General features: G+C 37.1%; 1 protein-coding gene across 6 annotated transcripts in view; it reads right to left on the bottom strand.

Annotated features, from left to right (window-relative positions):
- Positions 1 to 19,784, bottom strand: part of TCAIM (T cell activation inhibitor, mitochondrial) — a 61,295-nt gene that overhangs the window by 29,691 nt on the left and 11,820 nt on the right. For all 6 annotated transcript variants that reach the window (XM_053599211.1, XM_053599214.1, XM_053599212.1 and 3 more), the window contains exons 2-5: positions 19,030 to 19,102; positions 15,613 to 15,748; positions 9,720 to 9,873; positions 3,213 to 3,465 (exon numbers count right to left, since the gene is read on the bottom strand). In XM_053599211.1, the coding sequence (XP_053455186.1) occupies positions 3,213 to 3,465; positions 9,720 to 9,873; positions 15,613 to 15,748; positions 19,030 to 19,058 (572 nt within the window). In that variant the 5' untranslated portion in view covers positions 19,059 to 19,102. The remainder of the gene's footprint in view (positions 1 to 3,212; positions 3,466 to 9,719; positions 9,874 to 15,612; positions 15,749 to 19,029; positions 19,103 to 19,784) is intronic.

Below are 19,784 nucleotides of genomic sequence, written 5' to 3'. Positions count from 1 at the left end.
ACTCTACTGGGGTGACATAGTGAGACTATTCTTCTACTAGGTGTATATCCAAAAGACCAAAAATCACTCTGCAATAAAGATATTTGCACAGATTGTTCATTGAAGCTCAATTCATAATTGCCAAATCATGGAAGAAGCCCAAATGTCCATCGACCCATGAATGGATTGATAAATTGTGGTATATGTATACCATGGAATATTATGTAGTATTAAAAAAAATGGAGACTTTACCTCTTTTATGTTTACATGGATGGAGCTAGAAAATATTCTTCTAAGTAAAGTATTTCAGGAATGGAAAAAAATATCCAATGTACTTAGTACTATTATGAAATCAATTTATAATCATTCACATTTTCATATGAAAGATAAATCACAACTACAGCCCAGGATGAAAGAGAGAAGGGGAGGGAGATAGGTGGGGAGAAGGGTGGTTTGATGGAGGGAGGGTGAATGTTGGGACCACATCTATGGAACATATTGCAAGGGTACAAGTCAAATCTATGAAGTATAGAACACAAATATCTTTTTTTTTTTCTTTTTTTTTGTGGTTTTTGGCTGGGGCTGAGTTTGAACCCGCCACCTCCAGCATATGGGACCGGCGCCTTACTCCTTGAGCCACAGGCGCCGCCCAGAACACAAATGTCTTAACACAATGATTGAGGGAATGAGGTGAAAGCTATGTTGATTGGTTGGCTGGATGTAAGCACTCTGATTTGTACAAAGAATCAACACATTGAATCCCACACAGGCATAAATGTATTCACGATCTATGTTTATATGACTTAATAAAAGGGGAAAAAAAGGCAGTCTTGCTCTATCAGACTAGAGTGCTATGGCTTTAGCCTCGTTCACAGCAACCTCAAACTCCTGATTTCAAGGAATCTTCTTGCTTCAGCCTTCTGAGTAGCTGGGACTACACATGCATGCCACAATACCTGGTTATTTTTTCTATTTTTAGTAGAGACAGAGGCTTGCTTTTGCTCAGGCTGGTCTTGAACTCCTTAGCTCAAGTGATCCTTCTGCCTTGGCCTTCCAGAGTGCTAGGATGGAAGGAGCGAGCAACTGTGCCTGGCTATCTTTAATACATTATTCTTGAGCCCTTTAGCTTGAGTAACAGTCCAACAGTTGTTATTTTTTCTTTTTTTTTGCCTATAGTTAAACTCAGTCCCACTTCTTTCTTTTTTTTTTTTTGAGACAGGGCCTCAGGCTGTTGCCCTGGGTAGAGTGCTGTGGCATCACAGCTCACAGCAACCTCCAACTCCTGGGCTTAAGCAATTCTCTTGCCTCAGCCTCCCAAGTAGCTGGGACTACAGGCACCTGCCACAACACCCAGCTATTTTTTGGTTGTAGTTGTCATTGTTGTTTTGGCAGGTCCTGGGCTGGGTTCAAACCCGCCAGCTCTGGTGTATGTGGCTGGCGCCTTAGCTGCTTGAGCTACAGGTGCTGAGCCAATCCCACTTCTTTCTATACCTGTTGGGCCCGTCACTCTTGACTTTTTGTTCACCTGTACACAATGTGATGTAATGAGCAATATCCTCTTGCACAGCGGTTCTCAACCAGTGGGTCGTGACCCCTTTGTAACAATGAAAATACATCCTGCATATCAGGTATTTACATTACTATTTATAATAGTAGCAAAATTATCATTATAAAGTAGTGATGAAAATAATTTTATGGTTGAAGGCACCACAACATGAGGAACTGTATTAAAGGGTTGCAGCATTAGGAAGGTTGAGAACCACTGCTCTTGCAGGTATAAGGGAAAGTTTTATGTGCTGTATCCCAGTGTATACACGGCTGAGAATCTCTCTTCCAACTAGTGCTCACAGCAATCTATTTCACTTTCTATTATAGCCTCTGTGGGCAATTGATCTTAAATCATCTCTTTTGTTTTTCTAAACCAAATTTTATTTTATTTTTTTACTTATTTATTTTTTTGAGACAGAGTCTCACTTTGTCACCCTTGGTAGAGTGCCGTGGCGTCACAGCTCACAGCAACCTCTAATGCCTGGGGTTAGGCGATTCTCTTGCCTCAGCCTCCTGAGTAGCTGGGACTTACAGGTGCCCGCCATAACGCCTGGCTATTTTTTGTTGCAATTCTCATTACTGTTTCAGCTGGCTGAGGCCAGGTTCAAACGCGTCACCCTCAGTATATGGGGCTGGCGCCTTACCACTGAGCCACAGGCGCCGCCCCTCTAAACCAAATTTTAAATTCACCAACTTCTATGCCACTATGACTCTTAATTTTTTGCTCTAATTCTTACTGTCTCACTACTTTTGGTAAATTATTCTTCTCAAACCCACATTTCATCTCTCTTTTGTTTACAGAAGAGAATCTGAACAATTAAAATCCACACATTTTGGGTGGTAATTTGTCCGTCAGTTATGCATATAGATAATCTTAGATAGACGATCACATATACGGATACAAACACACACGTCTTTAGACATATACTTGTGTCATTTCCTGCATTTGACTCTGCTACCTTCCTCTCTTCAGCCTTATTTGGGATCTAGCTAGGTAACAAAGGGAGGAATCTCTGAGTTAGAACAGATAATACACGAAGCAGATCCCATGTCAGTCAATAATTAATGATAATTCACAATATTGTAATAAATGAGACCCTCTGGTAAGGCACTGAACTTTTTACATACAACCATAGGGACAGAATATGATTGATCTCTATGGAGTCTTAAGATGACTTACTCAAAACTCATTAATGGTGACTTTATAAATAAGGCATATGAAATGATAGAAAATACTTTATATATGGTTAATTAAAAAATTATTTTTTATCAATAAGCTATTCTAGATGATATTTTATAATGTCCCCACATATTTTCTTATGTATGGATTATTATACTATAATACATTACTACCGAACTCTTGCTCAGAAATGCCTAATATGTGAAGAAGTATAAAATATTTTTATAGTCTTAGGGATAGCCTTTTTCTATACACCAGGGGTAACTTGAATAGAAGTTTTAAAACTTAAAACAATCTCCTACATGTGTTGGGTATCAAAAAAGACCAAAAAATTAAATACAGTTGGAAGTATTCTAGCAGCCTTAAGTAAGAAACATGAAATTTCTTTTTCATAATGGTTATTGAATTAACTATAGGAATGAGATTATTTTTCCTAGACAATTAGGCTTTAATTTTAAACATGAACTACAAATAACAGTTTAGGTAAATAAAAACTTTTACATACGTTAGAGTTGTTTCCATTCTGGAGACTTGTTCAAGGTCTTCTTCAGGGTCCTTGAATCCAGTAAAAGAGTAATAAGACTTATCCCATTTGATGGGCCTGTCAGACATCCTTTTAGCTTCTCTGAGTGGCTGGGAATGCACATTAGTATTCAAGCTTTGGATATGTTCAATAGATAAACTGCAGGAGTTGAGAATATACAATACTGTGCTTAGCAGATCTCTGGTGTGCAAAGTAAATTTGACTGCTCGAAACCCTAGAGAATATAATTCCCCCAAACAATTAATACAGATGATTATTTGTTTTACTTCAACATTTATAAAATCAAAATCTTTAAAAACATTCCATTACTGATTACAATTCGTCCTATTTGTAAATCATCCGTAAATGGAAATACTTTTCTTCTACAAAACTGTACACACCATTTTTACCTTTATGAATTCCTTCAATCATCAGCTCTATTATTCTAGTTTGGCACCACAGAACAAACTCATCCCAGCCCAAGAAAGAATTCAGAATACTTTCAATACTGCTATAAGTCTAGTCTTAGATAGAAAAGCTCTCCTGTGAGCAGGTGTACACCAAAGATAACTTCTAGCAGGGGTTTGGGGAGGAAGAGGGATATTGTTGTAGAAAAGTACTTGGCTTGGCTGACCACATGCACCAAGGGTGGCCCGGGCCAGCTAAACATCATTGACAACGGCAACAAAAAAATAGCCAGCATTCTCATTGCTGTTTTATCTGGCTGGGGCTGGGTTCGAAACTGCCACCCTCAGGAGTGGGGGGAGGAAAGAAAGAGAGAGAGAGAGACAGGGAGAGGGAGAAAGAAACAGACAGACACTGCTCTGTGACAGATTGTGACAGTATCTGGATGAGGACAGGGGCCAGCTAATCTAGTCTCAGAGATCACAGAAACCCATCTTGAATTCTATGATTGAAAGAGACTGTCCTCTTTTAAAAAAAAAAAAAAAAAAGAAAGAGACTGTCCTCATACATGTTTGACAGTATCCTTTCTGATTCACCTGTGTGAGTTTCAACTTGCTTGGCTTATGGGTGTTGCTGGGAGGGCTCATTTGTTTCTGTCCTGCAAATTTTACATTTCTTGATTTTTGCATATCTCAAAACTTTCATAATGACCTATGTACTTGCCCACTACCAACTAGCTAGAAAGCCAATATTTTCAGCAGTGATTTAAGATTCTCTAATTGCTTAACAGTTAGTGCTTCACAAACTGTTTTTGATGTTGGATGAATTATTGTGTTAAGGGTAGTAATAATTGTTAAATCAACAGGAAATCCAACTGGTTTTGTTTTTTTCTTTCCTGGCTATTAGACATGGTTCCAACTGAATTTATGTAACTTTTCAATCAACACTCCCACCAACTGTGCCATTAACATCTCTCTTGTCAAATGTGAAAGCTAAAGTTAGAATGAAGGTTAACAGTGAAGCCAGGCTTAAATCTGAGTTGATGTTAAGCCAAGTACTTTTCTGTTTTTCTTTTTTTGAGACAGAGTCTCACTATGTCGCCCTGGGTAGAGGGCTGTGGTGTCACAGCTCACAGCAACCTCAAACTCTTTTGGGATTAGTGATTCTCTTTCCTCAGCCTTCCAAGTAGCTGGGACTACACGTGCCCACCACAATGCCCGGTTATTTTTTTGTTGCGGTTGTCAATGATGTTTAGCTGGTCCGGTCTAGGTTTGAACCAGCTACCCTTGGTGCATGTGGTCGGTGCTGTAACCACTGTGCTATGGGCGCTGCCAAGCCAAGTACTTTTTTATGACAATATCCTGACTTTTTCCCCCTTTCAAAATGTCTTTTAATTCGTTTTGAAAATGACACAAGTATTATATAAGTACATGCTTATTGTAAAATGTAACAATAGCAAAACTCTCCTGTTAATAGGTATACAACTTCAACCTTTACTAGATACAATCAGTAACTGGTACATATTCTTTCAGACCTACACTATCTAATATGGTAGCTATTAGCCACATGTAGCTATTTAAAATTAAATTGATTAAAATAAAATTTAAAATTCAGTTGCATGGTCACATTGGCCACATTTCAAGATTTCAATAGCCATATGAGGCTAGTGCCTACTATATTAGATGGTGCAAATGTATAACATTTCCTTCATCACAGGAAGTTTTCTCCTCATTGCTTTATACCTTTTTTGTCTATGTGCATCTCTGTGTGTGCGTTATATATGATATATATAATCACATATAGTTTGAATTATTTCTTTTAAAAATATAAATGATATCATTCTAAATATATTATTTTGAACTTGCTTTTGTTACTTAACTTTGGTGACATTCCATATCTGTATCTATACATCAACCTCATTCTTTTTACCAGTACATACACCAGTGTATTTAATGAATACAGTGTAATTTATTTAACACTTCCAATAGTGATGGGCACATAAATTGCTTTTAATTTTTCACCACTTAAGGCTGAAGTACATATTTTTTGTCTTTGCAACTGCTGACAGGTATCACAATTTAATATCATATTCAGGGATACATATTTTATTTGCCACAGAATGGAATCCATAATATGAAAACTAAGAAAGGTTTTTTAGTTGAATCATTTGATGGTGATGTGAGAACTACTGGCAGATGAATTATTATAGCCAGTGAAGGAAGAAAGAAAAACCCAAATTATTGCATTAGAGGTTAAGAAGAAACAGCTCATCCTTAGAGAGCAAAGTAAAGGAATTAATCTCACTTTTTATTATTATTATTATTATTAAATCATAGCTGTGTACATTAATGCAATTGTGAGGCACAATGTGCTGGTTTTATATACAATTTGAAATATTTTCATCTAACTGGTTAACATAGCCTTCACGGTATTGAATCTTACTTTCTATCTTAATTTATCAAGTCCATCAATGATTTAATCCAATGGAAGGGCTGCTCGACAGTAAAAGGCCTGTTTGTACCAGACCATACATATCTTTTACTGATTCTTTAAGATACATTTATTTCATTTTATTTTTTTAATTTCAAAATATTAATTAAGGGGGTATAAGTATTTTGTTACATGAATATTAAGAAATGTTTGGAGGAGAATTTTGCAGCTTTGGGGAGAGAATCCTATTATTGGTAAAAAAAGAAATTAATGGGCAAAAAATAGTACCTAATTAGTTCAGTTTGCATTTGAATACTGAGGCTCTACATTTGAATTTACTTATTTTACTTATTTTTTTTGAGACAGAGTCTCATTACGTTACCCTCGGTAGAGTGCTGTAGTGTTATAGCTCACTCACAGCAACCTCCAACTCTTGGGCTTATGCGATTCTCTTGCCTCAGTCTCCTGACTAGCTGAGACTACAGGTGCCTGCCACAATGCCTGGCTATTTTTTGCTGCAATTCTCATTGCTGTTTTAGCTGGCTGGGGCCAGGTTCAAACCCACAACTCTCATCATATGGGGCTGGCGTCCTATCCATGGAGCCACAGGTGCCGCCATACATTTTTATATACTTGTATACTATTTTATGCATTATTTCCTTAACTATCTATTATCTTTGTTTATTATAGTAATGGAAATACTCTGTTTTCTTTTGATTTGTAGGAAAGTTTTTATATATTAACACTATCTTTTTGCCATATATATTGTATATTTTCTCCCATTTCTAATTTAACTTTTTCTATAACTTTTTTTTTTTTTTTTTTAGAGACAGATTCTTATGCTTTGTTACCTAGGCTGTCCTCAAACTCCTTAGCTTAATGATAACTCTTGCCTCATCTCCCTGAGTAGTTGGAACTACAGAAGAGCACCACTGTGCTGGTTACAACCTACTTTTGTTTAATGAATGATTCAAAGTTGACCATGAATTGAAAGTAAAGGATTTCTGTTTTTACTCAGAAATCAGAGCTGGCTCTAGCTATTTGTTTCAGCATTAATTCACGGGAAGCTCTTAGTAAATCTTCAACTTGTTTTAAAACTTATTCTAACTAAAAAGATGCAGAGCTGAAGAAATAATTTAGGCCTTTAAGGATTCAATGTATTAATAATGCAAAATGACTCATGAAATTTCAGTAATGAAATCACTAATAAACATTTTTTTATTATCATCTTAATTATCAAGGAAAAGTTGATTAGTGATTTCTAGTTTTCTAGAAATAAAATTAAAAATCTACTTGATTTTAATTTTATAATCAAATAAAAATGCTAAAGAAATAAAAATGTTTTAAATCTTTGTCAGAGGGCCAATCTTTATCATAAAAACAAAGGTAAAAAGAATTAACAACAATATTTTAAGGTAAGAATAGATCACGTGTTATAAAAAATAAAAGCACTGAACTAGGAATGAGAACATTAGTTCTAGTATCAGCTCTGTTCTTAGTCGGCTGTGTTTAAAACATTCTAAGTTTCCTCAAATTCTGTTTTCTCTTTAGCTATATGTATGTTCAATATTTAAGATAAATCCTGCTGATGGTAGTTTTAGAAATAGTAGTTGTAACTATACAAATAAGCTTGACTTCCCCAAAACATAAAAATAAAAAAAGATTGATAATATTTTAATTTTAAAAACTATAAAGGATGTAATTTATCTTTATAAATTCTATTTGTTCTCCTATAGCAATGATGAAACCCAATTAGAACACTATGTTTAAGTAGGATTTTCTTTAATTCCTGGGCTACTCTTGATCACAAGTAATAGGTACATATGTATATCTGTTAAAAACTATTTATGAGCATTTGGTTTTACACTAGAAAACAACGTATCTCACTTGCTTGTCAGACTCTCATGGCTAAGAACAGCAAATTTGTAATGATTAAAATAAATAATCATTTAGAGTGATTATCATAATTATTATTTAACCACATTCTTCAATATAGCTATTCCCTCACAAAAGAGCTATGAGTTTACTTTTTAACTATGAATAATGAGGAATAAAGACTATTTTTAATAATGTTCTAAATCAGATGAGGATGAAAAAAGTGCCAAAAAAAGGAATTTATGATTCCCGATCTCCCATATTCAAGTACGGAGAGCAAAAGATAGAAATACTAGTCCCTAGAGAGACTGGTAGGAAGCTGTCTTCAAAATAAACATACTATTTTAGCATTTCTTTACTTTTTGTTTATCTTATTTACTTTTTTTGAGACAGTCTCAAGCTATTGCCCTGGGTAAAGTGCCATGCCGTCATAGCTCACAGCAAACTGCAATTTGGGCTCATCCTCTTGCCTCAGTTTTTCTGTTTTTAGCAAGTTTCTTGCTTTTGCTCAGGCTGGTCTTAAACTCGTGAACTCAAGCAATCCACCCACCTTGGCCTCCCAGAGTGCTAGGCTTACCGGTGCGAGCCACCGTGCCCGGCCTATTTTAGAGCTTTTTAGATTAAGCTCTTCTCTTACCATGGGAAGTTCTGAGAGCCTTGTGAACATTAGGTGTAAGTTTGAGATCTTCAGAGTGAGTGGCCTCCATACTATACCTCAAATTTTTCATTTTAACAAATGAAGGCCCAGAAGTTAAGTTCAAATGGCTAGTCACTGGCAGAGCTAGAAACAGATCCTAGGTCTCAAACACTTATCGAATTCTGTTCATAATAGTTTGTTTCCAAAAAATCATAGCACATTTTCTTTCTTTTTTTCTTTTCTCTTTAGAGATAGGATCTTGCTCTGTCAGCCAGGTTGAGAACAGTGCAGTGGTATGATCATAGCTTACTGTAAAGAGATCCTTGTGCCTCAGCCTCCAAGTGGCTGGGACTACAGGCGCCCACCACAATGACGGGCTATTTTTTGTTGTTGTTGTCGTCATTGTTGTTTAGCAGGCCCTGGGCGGTTCGAACCCACCAGCCGCGGAGCATGTGGACAGCACTCTAACCACTGAGCATGGACACCCAGCCTAAATCTTTAAACTGTTTTAAGTTCAGTCTAAAAATAAAGTCATTTCTTCAAGGATCATCAAAAGTATATATATTTAGAGAAGTGACAGCCCTTTAATGATCTTTACCTAAATATCGGTCCTCAATTTTAAGTATTATTGGATCATGGTTAAAACAGTGACAAAAGGTACTGAAAGGAAATACGTCCATTAGGATTCATTAGATTTTAGACACAGCATGAGGTTGGAGTTAAAAGACCTGGGTTCAAGACTTATGTTCTATTTTTATGGTCTTGAGAAAGGCACTACACATCACCAAGTTACAATTAGGCAAATACTATGAGGGTATTTTGAGGACTAAATAAGAAAATGCAAGCTGTAGTTTTTAGAAATATAAATTGCATAGACCTTTGTCCATAGTGTTTAACATTTAAAACAACAGTGAATGGGACAAATAAGAACACTTCAGTTTCACAGACAAAAAGTTTAAACATAAAAAATGGCTTGTTCAAACGCATGCAAGTAGGAACAGAATCTAATTCTAAGAAAATAATCAATTAAATGATATTATTTTGCTATGACCAAAGCTTCAAAGGTATTCTGGCCATGTTAAAATTAATGAACACATTTAACATGAAGCTCTCAAGGGACACAGTAGAAATAAAAAACATACCAGAAGTACTAAAGGGTTCGTGGCCATCAGAGGAATTCTGGTCTGTTCCTCTTACATAAAATGTAAGCTGAGTTGGTTTCAAAGACTTGAAGCCTGGCTTCTGGAGGTTTTCTAAGTAGACACTTAATCTCTTGAGAGAATTTTCATTGACTTCCTGGAAAAATATATGAAGGGTATTTACACATAAAATAGAACAAGAAACACGAAAAATTGTATTTGGCTTTTCCAACCCATTATTGTGAGTATTAAATTGAGAGTATTAAAAATGTTAGAATTCCATAGTTCTTTGGTAAAAGATTAAACTGGATCCACTGGCTTGGCATTTGTAGCTCAGTGATTAGGCTGATGCCACATATACTGGGGCTGGCGGGTTTGAACCTGGCCCAGGCCTGCTAAACAACAATGACAACTGCAATTAAAAAACAGCCAGGCGTTGTGGCGGGCGTCTGTAGTCCTAGCTACCTGGGAGTCTGAGGCAAGAGAATCGCTTAAGTCTGAGAGTTTGAGGTTGTTGTGAGCTGTGATGCCACAGCACTCTACCAAGGGTAACATAGTGAGACTTTGTCTCAAACAAACAAATAAACAAACACCTGGATCCAAATTTACAATAAGGAACAAAATGAACTACACATAAATGAGTTGCAAAAAAATGTAATCACATAAGTATTAGAAAAAAACAGTTTAATTCATTTATAACCTAGTTGTACAAAATGTCTATGACTAAATATTCCAAAGCAATAAATGATTGATACATCTAATTAGGTAAGGTGGGTGGTTGCTCAGTGGTTAGAGTGTTGGCCCTATAGAACAGTGGTGGCAAGTTCAAATCTTGCCTGGGCCTATTTAGAAAAAAAAAGAAAAAAGAAAAAGAAAGTAATTATGCAATTGTATTTATTATATTCAAAGGTGTAAAATCTCTATTACAGAGCAGAGATATATTTTTATGTAAAAAATTAAAAATACTTTAAATAAACACATAAAAACCACACATACACATACACAAGGTCAAAAGACAAGCAATTGAGAGAAAACATTTATAACTTATTTTACAGCAAAAGGCTAATCTATTTAGAAAGGGCTTTTAGGGCGGCGCCTGTGGCTCAGTGAGTAGGGCGCCGGCCCCATATGCCGAGGGTGGCAGGTTCAAACCCAGCCCCGGCCAAACTGCAACCAAAAAATAGCCGGGCGTTGTGGCGGGCGCCTGTAGTCCCAGCTGCTCGGGAGGCTGAGGCAAGAGAATCGCGTAAGCCCAAGAGTTAGAGGTTGCTGTGAGCCGTGTGATGCCACGGCACTCTACCCGAGGGCGGTACAGTGAGACTCTGTCTCTATTAAAAAAAAAAAAAAAAAAAGAAAGGGCTTTTAACTGCATATCCATAGGAAAATGTTTGAATACATTATGGTACATTCAGTTAGTGGAGTACTACAAAACCAAAAAGAAAAAAAAAAAGAAGAGAAAGAATGTAATGTAGAAGATATATATGGATTGACATGTAGTGATTTCAAAGACATATTAAGTGAAAAAAGAAAATGTCCTTCAGTGAATGGACAGCCTCTGTGAAGAATGGCATAAATAATGACTGTGTTTCCTATCACGCTAGGTCTCTTTGGTTTTTTATTGGTTTGTTTTTTGAGACATTTGGCTAGAATGCAGTGGTGTCATCACAGCTCACTGCAACCTCAAACTCCTGGGCTCAAGTTATCCTCCCACCTTGGCTTCCCAAAGTCCTAGGATCACAGCCCTGAGCCGTGGTGCCCAGCCCCCTTCTAGGTCTCTTTTCAGGCACACCTTGTGTAATTTGAAATTAGAAATAATCACTGTTTAGGATGAGACATCAAGGTAGTAAAAAAAAAAAAAGAAAAAATAACCACTGCTTACGTTTGTTTGTTTACTTTATCGTATGATGTTCTTAACCATGAGTCCCATAAGCAAGTCCCACACATTTTCTGCAAGTGTAAGACTAGATCTCCATAATTACTTTTTGATACATGTTTCTATGAAACATGTTTGCCAAGAAAAAACAAAGGAAGAATAATTCAGAAATGAATAGAAATGATATCTACAGGAAATGAATAGGAGAGGGGTAAAGGAACTAGGAATAGGAGGGCGACTTCTTACTAAACTTTGTATTTAGTTTTTATTCTTTTAAATCTATTAATGTTTTGCAGATTTTAAAGTTGAATTAAAGAGGATTAAAAATACCCCCTATGGGTGGCACCTGTTGCTCAATGGGTAGGGCGCCAGACCCATATACCAAGGGTGGCAGGTTTGAACCTGGCCCTGGCCAAACTGCAACAAAAAAATAGCCGGGCGTTGTGGCAGGTGCCTATAGTCCCAGCTACTCAGGAGGCTGTGGCAAGAGAATCGCGTAAGCCCAGGAGTTGGAGGTTTCTGTGAGCTGTGACGCCACAGCACTCTAATGAGGGCAATAAAATGAGACTCTGACTATAAAAAAAAAAAAATTTCATGCAATACTATGGACTATGACTAGGTAGGACTTTCCGTCTGTTTCTCTTAGAAAAGGGGCAAGTGTGTTCTGTACAAGTGAAAGGAATAGTGAACGGAACATGTGATGACAAGAAGAGTCAGCTGCCTTCATGGAGCTTTCATTTTAGCAAGGGAAGAAAAATAAAGAAAAAGCCTAATAGGGCGGCGCCTGTGGCTCAGCGGGTAGGGCGCCGGTCCCATATGCTGGAGGTGGCGGGTTCAAACCCAGCCCCGGCCAAATTAAAAAAAAAAAAAAAAAGAAAAAGCCTAATAAATATGGAAATAGAACATAGGAAAAAAACACTAGGGGGAGAAGGAATGTAAGTAGGAAGAAAGGTGGGGATGTGTGTGGCAATTTACAATAGGGCAGTCTGGGAGAGCTTCACTGACAGGTGACACTTCAGTGAGAAAGTAAAGGATAATCTACATTTGGGAAATCTGAGAATAGGATGCTTCAGGCAGAGGGAGCAGCTTGTGCCAGGGCTTGGCAAATAGTAGGCAATCAGTAAGTACAAGATGAAAAAGAAAATGAAAGTACAAATTTACAAAACAAATGAACTCTAGGCACTTTCTGTCAAGGGTCACCAAGACCACCCTCAGGTTGAATGATTTGCTAAGAAAGATTCACAGAACTTAGAAAAACTGTCTTATTCACAGCCATGGCTTATAACAGCAAAATGATGCAGATTAAAATCAGCAAAGGGAAAAAATGCATAGATCAGAGTTCAGGAAAGATTGGGTGCAAGCTTTCAATTGTCACTTCACAGTGGAGTTTTACAGATGGTGCTTAATCTCCCAACAATGTGTGTGACAATACATGAGAAGTGTTGCCAACCAGAAAGCTCATCTAAGTCTTGATGTCCAGGGTTTTATTGGTGTCAGTGAAGTAAGCATGTAATACTTACGTGACTCACTTTAGCTATTCAATCTCATCTCCCTTATCCTGTTCCCAGGTCAAACTGATAGTAGTACAGCCTAGGGCCTCACATACAAAAACAGGTATTCAACATAAATCACATTGTTAACATAAACTATGTGGCATGCCCAAGGTCTCAGACATACAAAACATTCCTGTCAGTCTACACATTCCAAGAGCTCATCTCCTAGGAGCCAGTCAAGGGCCAGTACTGAAGACGGACTGTTCTTCAGAAAGTATAAGGTTTAAGCAATCCAAACTTGCTGAGTTAACACTTTATAGCACATAGAAGTGTTTTCTGTTGTTGTTCTAGAGATGAAGTCTTGCTATGTTGCCCAGGCTGGAAGCAAACTTCTGGGCTCAAGTGATCCTCTCACCTCAGCCTCCTGAGAAGCTGGGACTATAGGCATGAGTCCCAGCTGCACACAGAAGTTTTAATTTTAAAAGATACATTGGTGGAGGAGGAAAAAATTCAACTATAACTAGGGTTGATCTTTTCATGTATGTTGCATTTAAAAACTTTAAATTATTAATATATCCCCAAGATAATGATTTAATTTACTATTGATTTAATTTACTGATTACTTAGAAGGTGCTAACTTCGAATAGTCAACATATGTATATCAAATATCACAGTCTGAACATTTTCCTAGTGTAAAACAAAATTGATTTATTTTCCATTGTAAGTAGAAACAATGTTGTAATTTTCAAGAGTTTTAAGTTCCCTTTTATGTTAAACGAGGTGTTAATGAAATAAAAACTAATGAAATAATTCCAAAGCACCTGAATTAATAATATACTCAATAATATACAGTTATCCTGCAGACCTCCTATGGATATCAAAATCCTTAGAAGTTCAAGTCCCTGAATAAAATGATGTAGTATTTGCATATAACCCATGTACATTCCCTGGTATACTCTAAATCATTTCTAGATTACTTTTAATACCTAATACAACATAAATGCTAAGTAAATACTAATTATAAGGTATTGTTTAGGGAATAATGACAAGAAAAAAGTCTGTCCATGTTCAGTACAGACGTAATGTTTTTCCTGAATATTTTCTTTTCTTTTTTTTTTTTTTTTGTAGAGACAGAGTCTCACTGTACCGCCCTCGGGTAGAATGCCGTGGCGTCACACGGCTCACAGCAACCTCTAACTCTTGGGCTTCCGTGATTCTCCTGCCTCAGCCTCCCAAGCAGCTGGGACTACAGGCACCCGCCACAACGCCCGGCTATTTTTTGGATGCAGTTTGGCTGGGGCTGGGTTTGAACCCGCCACCCTCGGCATATGGGGCCGGCGCCTTACTCACTGAGCCACAGGCGCCGCCATTTCCTGAATATTTTCATTCAGAGGTTAGTTGATTCCACAGATACAGAACCCATGAATAGGAAGGGCTGACCACTGTATATTCCATTGTTAAAAGAGTATTGAGAATCCTAAGTCTATCTATCGTAAGTGATTTTTCATATGATCATCCTTTAAAAAGGATTGACTCAGTGTGCAGATGTGTGGATTAAAGTAAAGAAGAGAAAAAGGACTGATCATAGTAGCAGAAGTCTTAAGTTTTCTTTCGAACCCCCAATTTTACTTTAAAAACTGGTATAAAAATAAGATTACTAATAAGTGGTACTCCAAAAAGTTTATATGTCAGCTCTATTAACTATGCCCCCAAAATGATAGCTTTCATTAAAAAGGTTATTTAAAAAAATTTTTTTTTGAGACAGAAGCTCAAGCTGTCACCCTGGGTAGAATGCTGTGGCATTACAGCTCACAGCGACCTCCAATTCCTGGGCTCAAACGATTCTCCTGCCTCCGCCTCCCAAGTAGCTGGGACTTACAGACACCTGCCACAACTCCCGGCTATTTTTTGGTTGCAGCTGTCATTGTTGTTTGGTGGGCCGGGCTGGATTCAAACCCGCCAGCTCAGATGTATATGGCTGGTGCCTTAGCCGCTTGAGCCACAGGTACTGAGCCTAAAAAGGTTATATTTTTAATTTTCAGTATCTATATTTCAAATCAGTTCAAAGCACGGATTATAGCACCACAACAGAATAATCTAAATTTATAGAACTCTATGTTATTATTTTTATTTTTTATTGTTAAATCATAGCTGTGTACATTAGTGCAATCAAGGGGTACAATGTGCTGGTTTCATATACAATCTGAAATACTTTCATCAAACTGTTCAACGTAGCCTTCATGGCATTTTCTTAGTTACTGTATATAGACATTTGTATTCTGCCTTTAGTAAGTTTCGCCTGTACCCATTCTAAGATGCTCCACCCAATACCCACCCTAACCTCCCCCCTCCCTTGGCCCTTTCCTCATAGTCTTATGCTATAGTTGGGTTATAGCCTTCATGGGAAAGCTATAATTTAGCTTCATAGTAGGGCTGAGTACATTGAGAACGCTATGTATTATATTATACCAAGGTAAACACACTGAACAGAAATATATACAAATGGTTAAAAAAATAAACAAATGTTTACCCTTTCTCTGGGGTGTTGTCCAAAGAAATCTGGATGTACTGCAAAATAGAAAGGCCTCAATGCGTTGACTGCTTCAGCTCCTGATAAAGTTCTTGAATAGACAAACCAGTGTGAAAATACCTTCTCTAGACACAACCTTTAAAAAAAATGTAGACTGATCATTCACTGAGGCATATACACAATTTCTCAATGTATAAAGTGACCATAAAATTAAAAGTGCTATGCTCAGAAAATACCACAGAAATGAGAAAGATACTTTATGGTTTTCTAAAACCATAAATCTATTAGTTTTTTTTTTTTTTTTTTGAGACAGAGTTTCAAGCTGTCGCCCTCGGTAGAGTGCTGTAGCATCACAGCTCACAGCAACCTCCAACTCCTGGGCTTAAGCGATTCTCTTGCCTCAGCCTCTGATATAGCTGGGACTAGAGGTGCCCACCACAACGCCTGGCTATTTTTTGGTTGTAGTTGTCATTGCTGGGCTGGATTAGAACCCGCCAGTTCTGGTGTATGTGGCTGGTGCCTTAGCTGCTTGAACTACAGACGCTGATCTTAAAATCTATTAGTTTTAACACATAGTGAGTGTTGCATGTTTTCTAAAACAATGGTTATAAACTCCTCTAATACCATATGAAAAATATTAAATAATAATATTAAAATTTCAATAGTCTATTTTGCAATGTCAAATGGCTTCACTGTAGTTGAACTTTGAAATGTTAACTGGGTTGGCTTGGCACCTGTGGCTCAAGCGGCTAAAGCGCCAGCCACATACCCTTGAGCTGGTAGGTTCGAATCCAGCCCGGGGCCCGCCAAACAACAATGACGGCTGCACCCAAAAAATAAGCCAGGTGTTGTGGCAGGCGCCTGTAGTCCCAGTTACTTGGGAGGTGGAGGTAGGAGAATCGCTTGAGCCCAGGAGTTGGAGGTTGCTATGAACTGTGATGTCACAGGTACCTAGGGCGACAGCTTGAGGCTCTGTCTTAAAAAAAAAAAAGAAATTTTAACTGGCTTTACTGTAAATGACAATAATGTTCTTTATTATTGTCTTCTTCAGATTAAAACAATCTCAATATCCAACACTACAATTTTTTCTTTATTGCGATGTATAATATTTAAAAGACTTTAATACTTAAAGACAGATACAAGATGTCTCTCAGTTCATTTCCTCATACTAGCATATTAGAATTATTTCAGTTGAATAACTTGATACTCTCATTCTTTAATCTTGGCATAACATAATTTGGAATGACAGTATTCTTTTCATTCTTGACATTTTTTTAAAGGACAGTATTTAAATCCAAATGAAATGATATGCTTTGGAAGAACTTCTATGACATCTATTTTTGAATATTATAATTTATGTTTTCCATCCTAAACATTTTTTTTTGTTTTTAGAGACAGAGTCTCACTTTGTTGCCCTTGGTAGAGTGCCGTAGCATCACAGCTCACACCAACCTCCAGCTCTTAGGCTCAGGCAATTCTCACGCCTCAGCCTCCCGAGTGGCTGGGACTAGAGGTGCCTGCCACGATGCCTGATTATTTTTTTGTTGCAGTTTGGCTGGGGCCGGGTTCCAATATGCCACCCTTGGTATATGGGGTCGGTGGCGCCCTACTCACTGAGCCACAGGTGCTGCCCCATCCAAAACATTTTACAATAAAGTTGCCAAACACTGCACATTTTTGTTCTCATATGTTAGGTGTCCTGAGTCTTTAGAAAGGTTTTACATTTTTAAAATGATAAAGATTTTATTTATTATTAAAATGATAAAAAAAACATTTTTGGTGATTTTTTAACAATGTGGAGATCACCAACACATTTTCAGATTACCTTTTGTTTTTCTCATGTATTTGAACTTTTTATAAGGTTAATACATAGGTTTTTATAGTAAGGATTATAACAGAAGTTGGAAGTAAACAACCAGCCAGCTACATGTGTTAAACATGAGTGAGTCTAAGTAAATGACAATGACAATTCTGCTTATTTCTGAGTGAGCTTCAGTTCTCTTTTCCAAATGTTCGACATACACTTAGCTCTCCTGCCAGCCTCTCAAATTATACATATCTAAAAAGGAGTACAGGTCATTATTTTCCTTCTAAACTCAGCCTGATAACAGAAGGCAAGGAAGCAGGTAGATAGAGAATCCAGGATTATATTCCTTATTTTTCTTATTGTGGTACCATCTTTCTCAATATCGCCAAAGCACAAAACCCAAATTAGCTCACCGTTCCTATCTATTTTTGGTTGGTCTTGAAAAACCTTATGACTATACAGTGCCTCTTGAAATCATTCCTTCTTTCCAATTTCTCTACTGCCAATTATCATCACCATAAAACTGAACTGTATAGCTTCATAATTAGTCTACTCTTCTGTCTATTCTCTCTAGCCACACTGGATATCACCAACAGATTAATTTTCCTAAAATCACACTATCACCATATTTCTTTCTCCAACATCCTTGATGGCTCCCTCCATTCCTGCAGAATAAAATCTACTTCTTGGTCTGGTGTATAAATGTCTCTATAATAGATTTTGCATTTATCTTTCCAACTTGGTATCCAAGCACTCCTTATGGAAACTCTGAATTCCAGCCCACAGTCATCTTCTTCATTCTCCCCCAACCCCACCCATTTTTCTTTTTTCTTTTTTTTTTGAGACAGAGGCTAGGCTAGGGTGCCACAGTCTCAGCCTAGCTCAGTGCAACCTCAAACTCTTGGGCTCAAGTGATCCTCCTGCCTCAGCATTCCAAGTAGCTGGTACTACAGGTATGTGCCACCACGCCTGGCTAATTTTTCTTTTTTTTTTGTAGAGACAGAGTCTCACTTTATGGCCCTCGGTAGAGTGCCATGGCATCACGCAGCTCACAGCAACCTCCAACTCCTGGGCTTAAGCGATTCTCTTGCCTCAGCCTCCCGAGTAGCTGGGACTACGGGCGCCCGCCACAACGCCCAGCTATTTTCTGGCTAATTTTTCTATTTTTAGTAGAAACAGGGTCCTGCTCTTGCTTAGGCTGGTCTGATCTAAGCTCAAGGGCTCCTCCTGCCTCAATCTCTCAGAGTGCTAGGATTAACCGTGCCCAGCCAGTCTTTCCCTCTTTTAAGCTCTAAAAAGAGGAACTATTATATTTGGAATATAATAACCACATACAGGTCAATTGTGCTATGAGGAAACGATCTGTTTTTTCTCTTAAGCTTTTCACATGGAATATTCTAAAAGACAGTATTCTTTTCATCTTCTACTCTGAAAGGACTGTTGGAAGACCTGACTATTCATATGATTTTTCTTCTTCTTCTTTTTTTATTCCTGCTTCACATCATAATATAAAATCACTTCAGAATTTGAAAAATAACAAATTAAAATTAATCAAATGCATAATCAATTCTCCTCCCAATACTAATTATAGATTGGACCGTGATGCTTACCTCCTCACAGGTCTCAGGTGGCAAAACATTTCTGAATATTTATGTACATCAACTTCCAGACATCCATTAATTGCTTGAAAGGTCAAGAAGATACCACAAATGAACAAGTGGAATTTAAAATTAAGAACATATTATCTATATTATCATCTCAAAGTATGAAATACTTAATATTAATCTAACAAAACATGTATAAGATAAAAAAAATCAAAGAACTAAATAAATGGAAAGATATTCCATGTTTATGCATAGGAAGACTCAATTATTGTCAAGATGTCAGTTCTTTCCAACTTTATCTAGATTCAATGAAATCTCAATTAAAATCTCAGTAAGTTATTTTGTGGATATTGATAAATGGATTCTAAAATTTATAATGAGAGGCAAAAGATACAGAAAGTAGTCAACTTAATACTGAAGGAGAATGAATTGGGAAGATTAACACTACCTGATTTCCAGATTTACTCTAAAGCTACAGTAATCAAAGACAGTGCAGTGTTGGTAAAAGAACAAATAGACCATAGAACAAAACAGAGAGCCCAGAAATAGACGCACATAAAGTCAACTGATCTTTGACAAAGGAACAAAGGCGATCCAACGAAGTGAAGATAGTCTTTTCAACAAATGACACTGAAACAATTGAACATACACATATAAAAATATTAACCTAGACACAGATCTTATATCCTTCATAAAAATTAATTTAAAACGGATTATAAACCTAAACATAAAATGCAAAATTAACAAATAAAAAGTAACAA

Source organism: Nycticebus coucang, chromosome 8 (genome assembly GCF_027406575.1).
Source record: "Nycticebus coucang isolate mNycCou1 chromosome 8, mNycCou1.pri, whole genome shotgun sequence".
In the NCBI taxonomy this organism is placed as follows: domain Eukaryota; kingdom Metazoa; phylum Chordata; class Mammalia; order Primates; family Lorisidae; genus Nycticebus; species Nycticebus coucang.
This window is presented reverse-complemented; position numbering and strand designations above follow the sequence as displayed.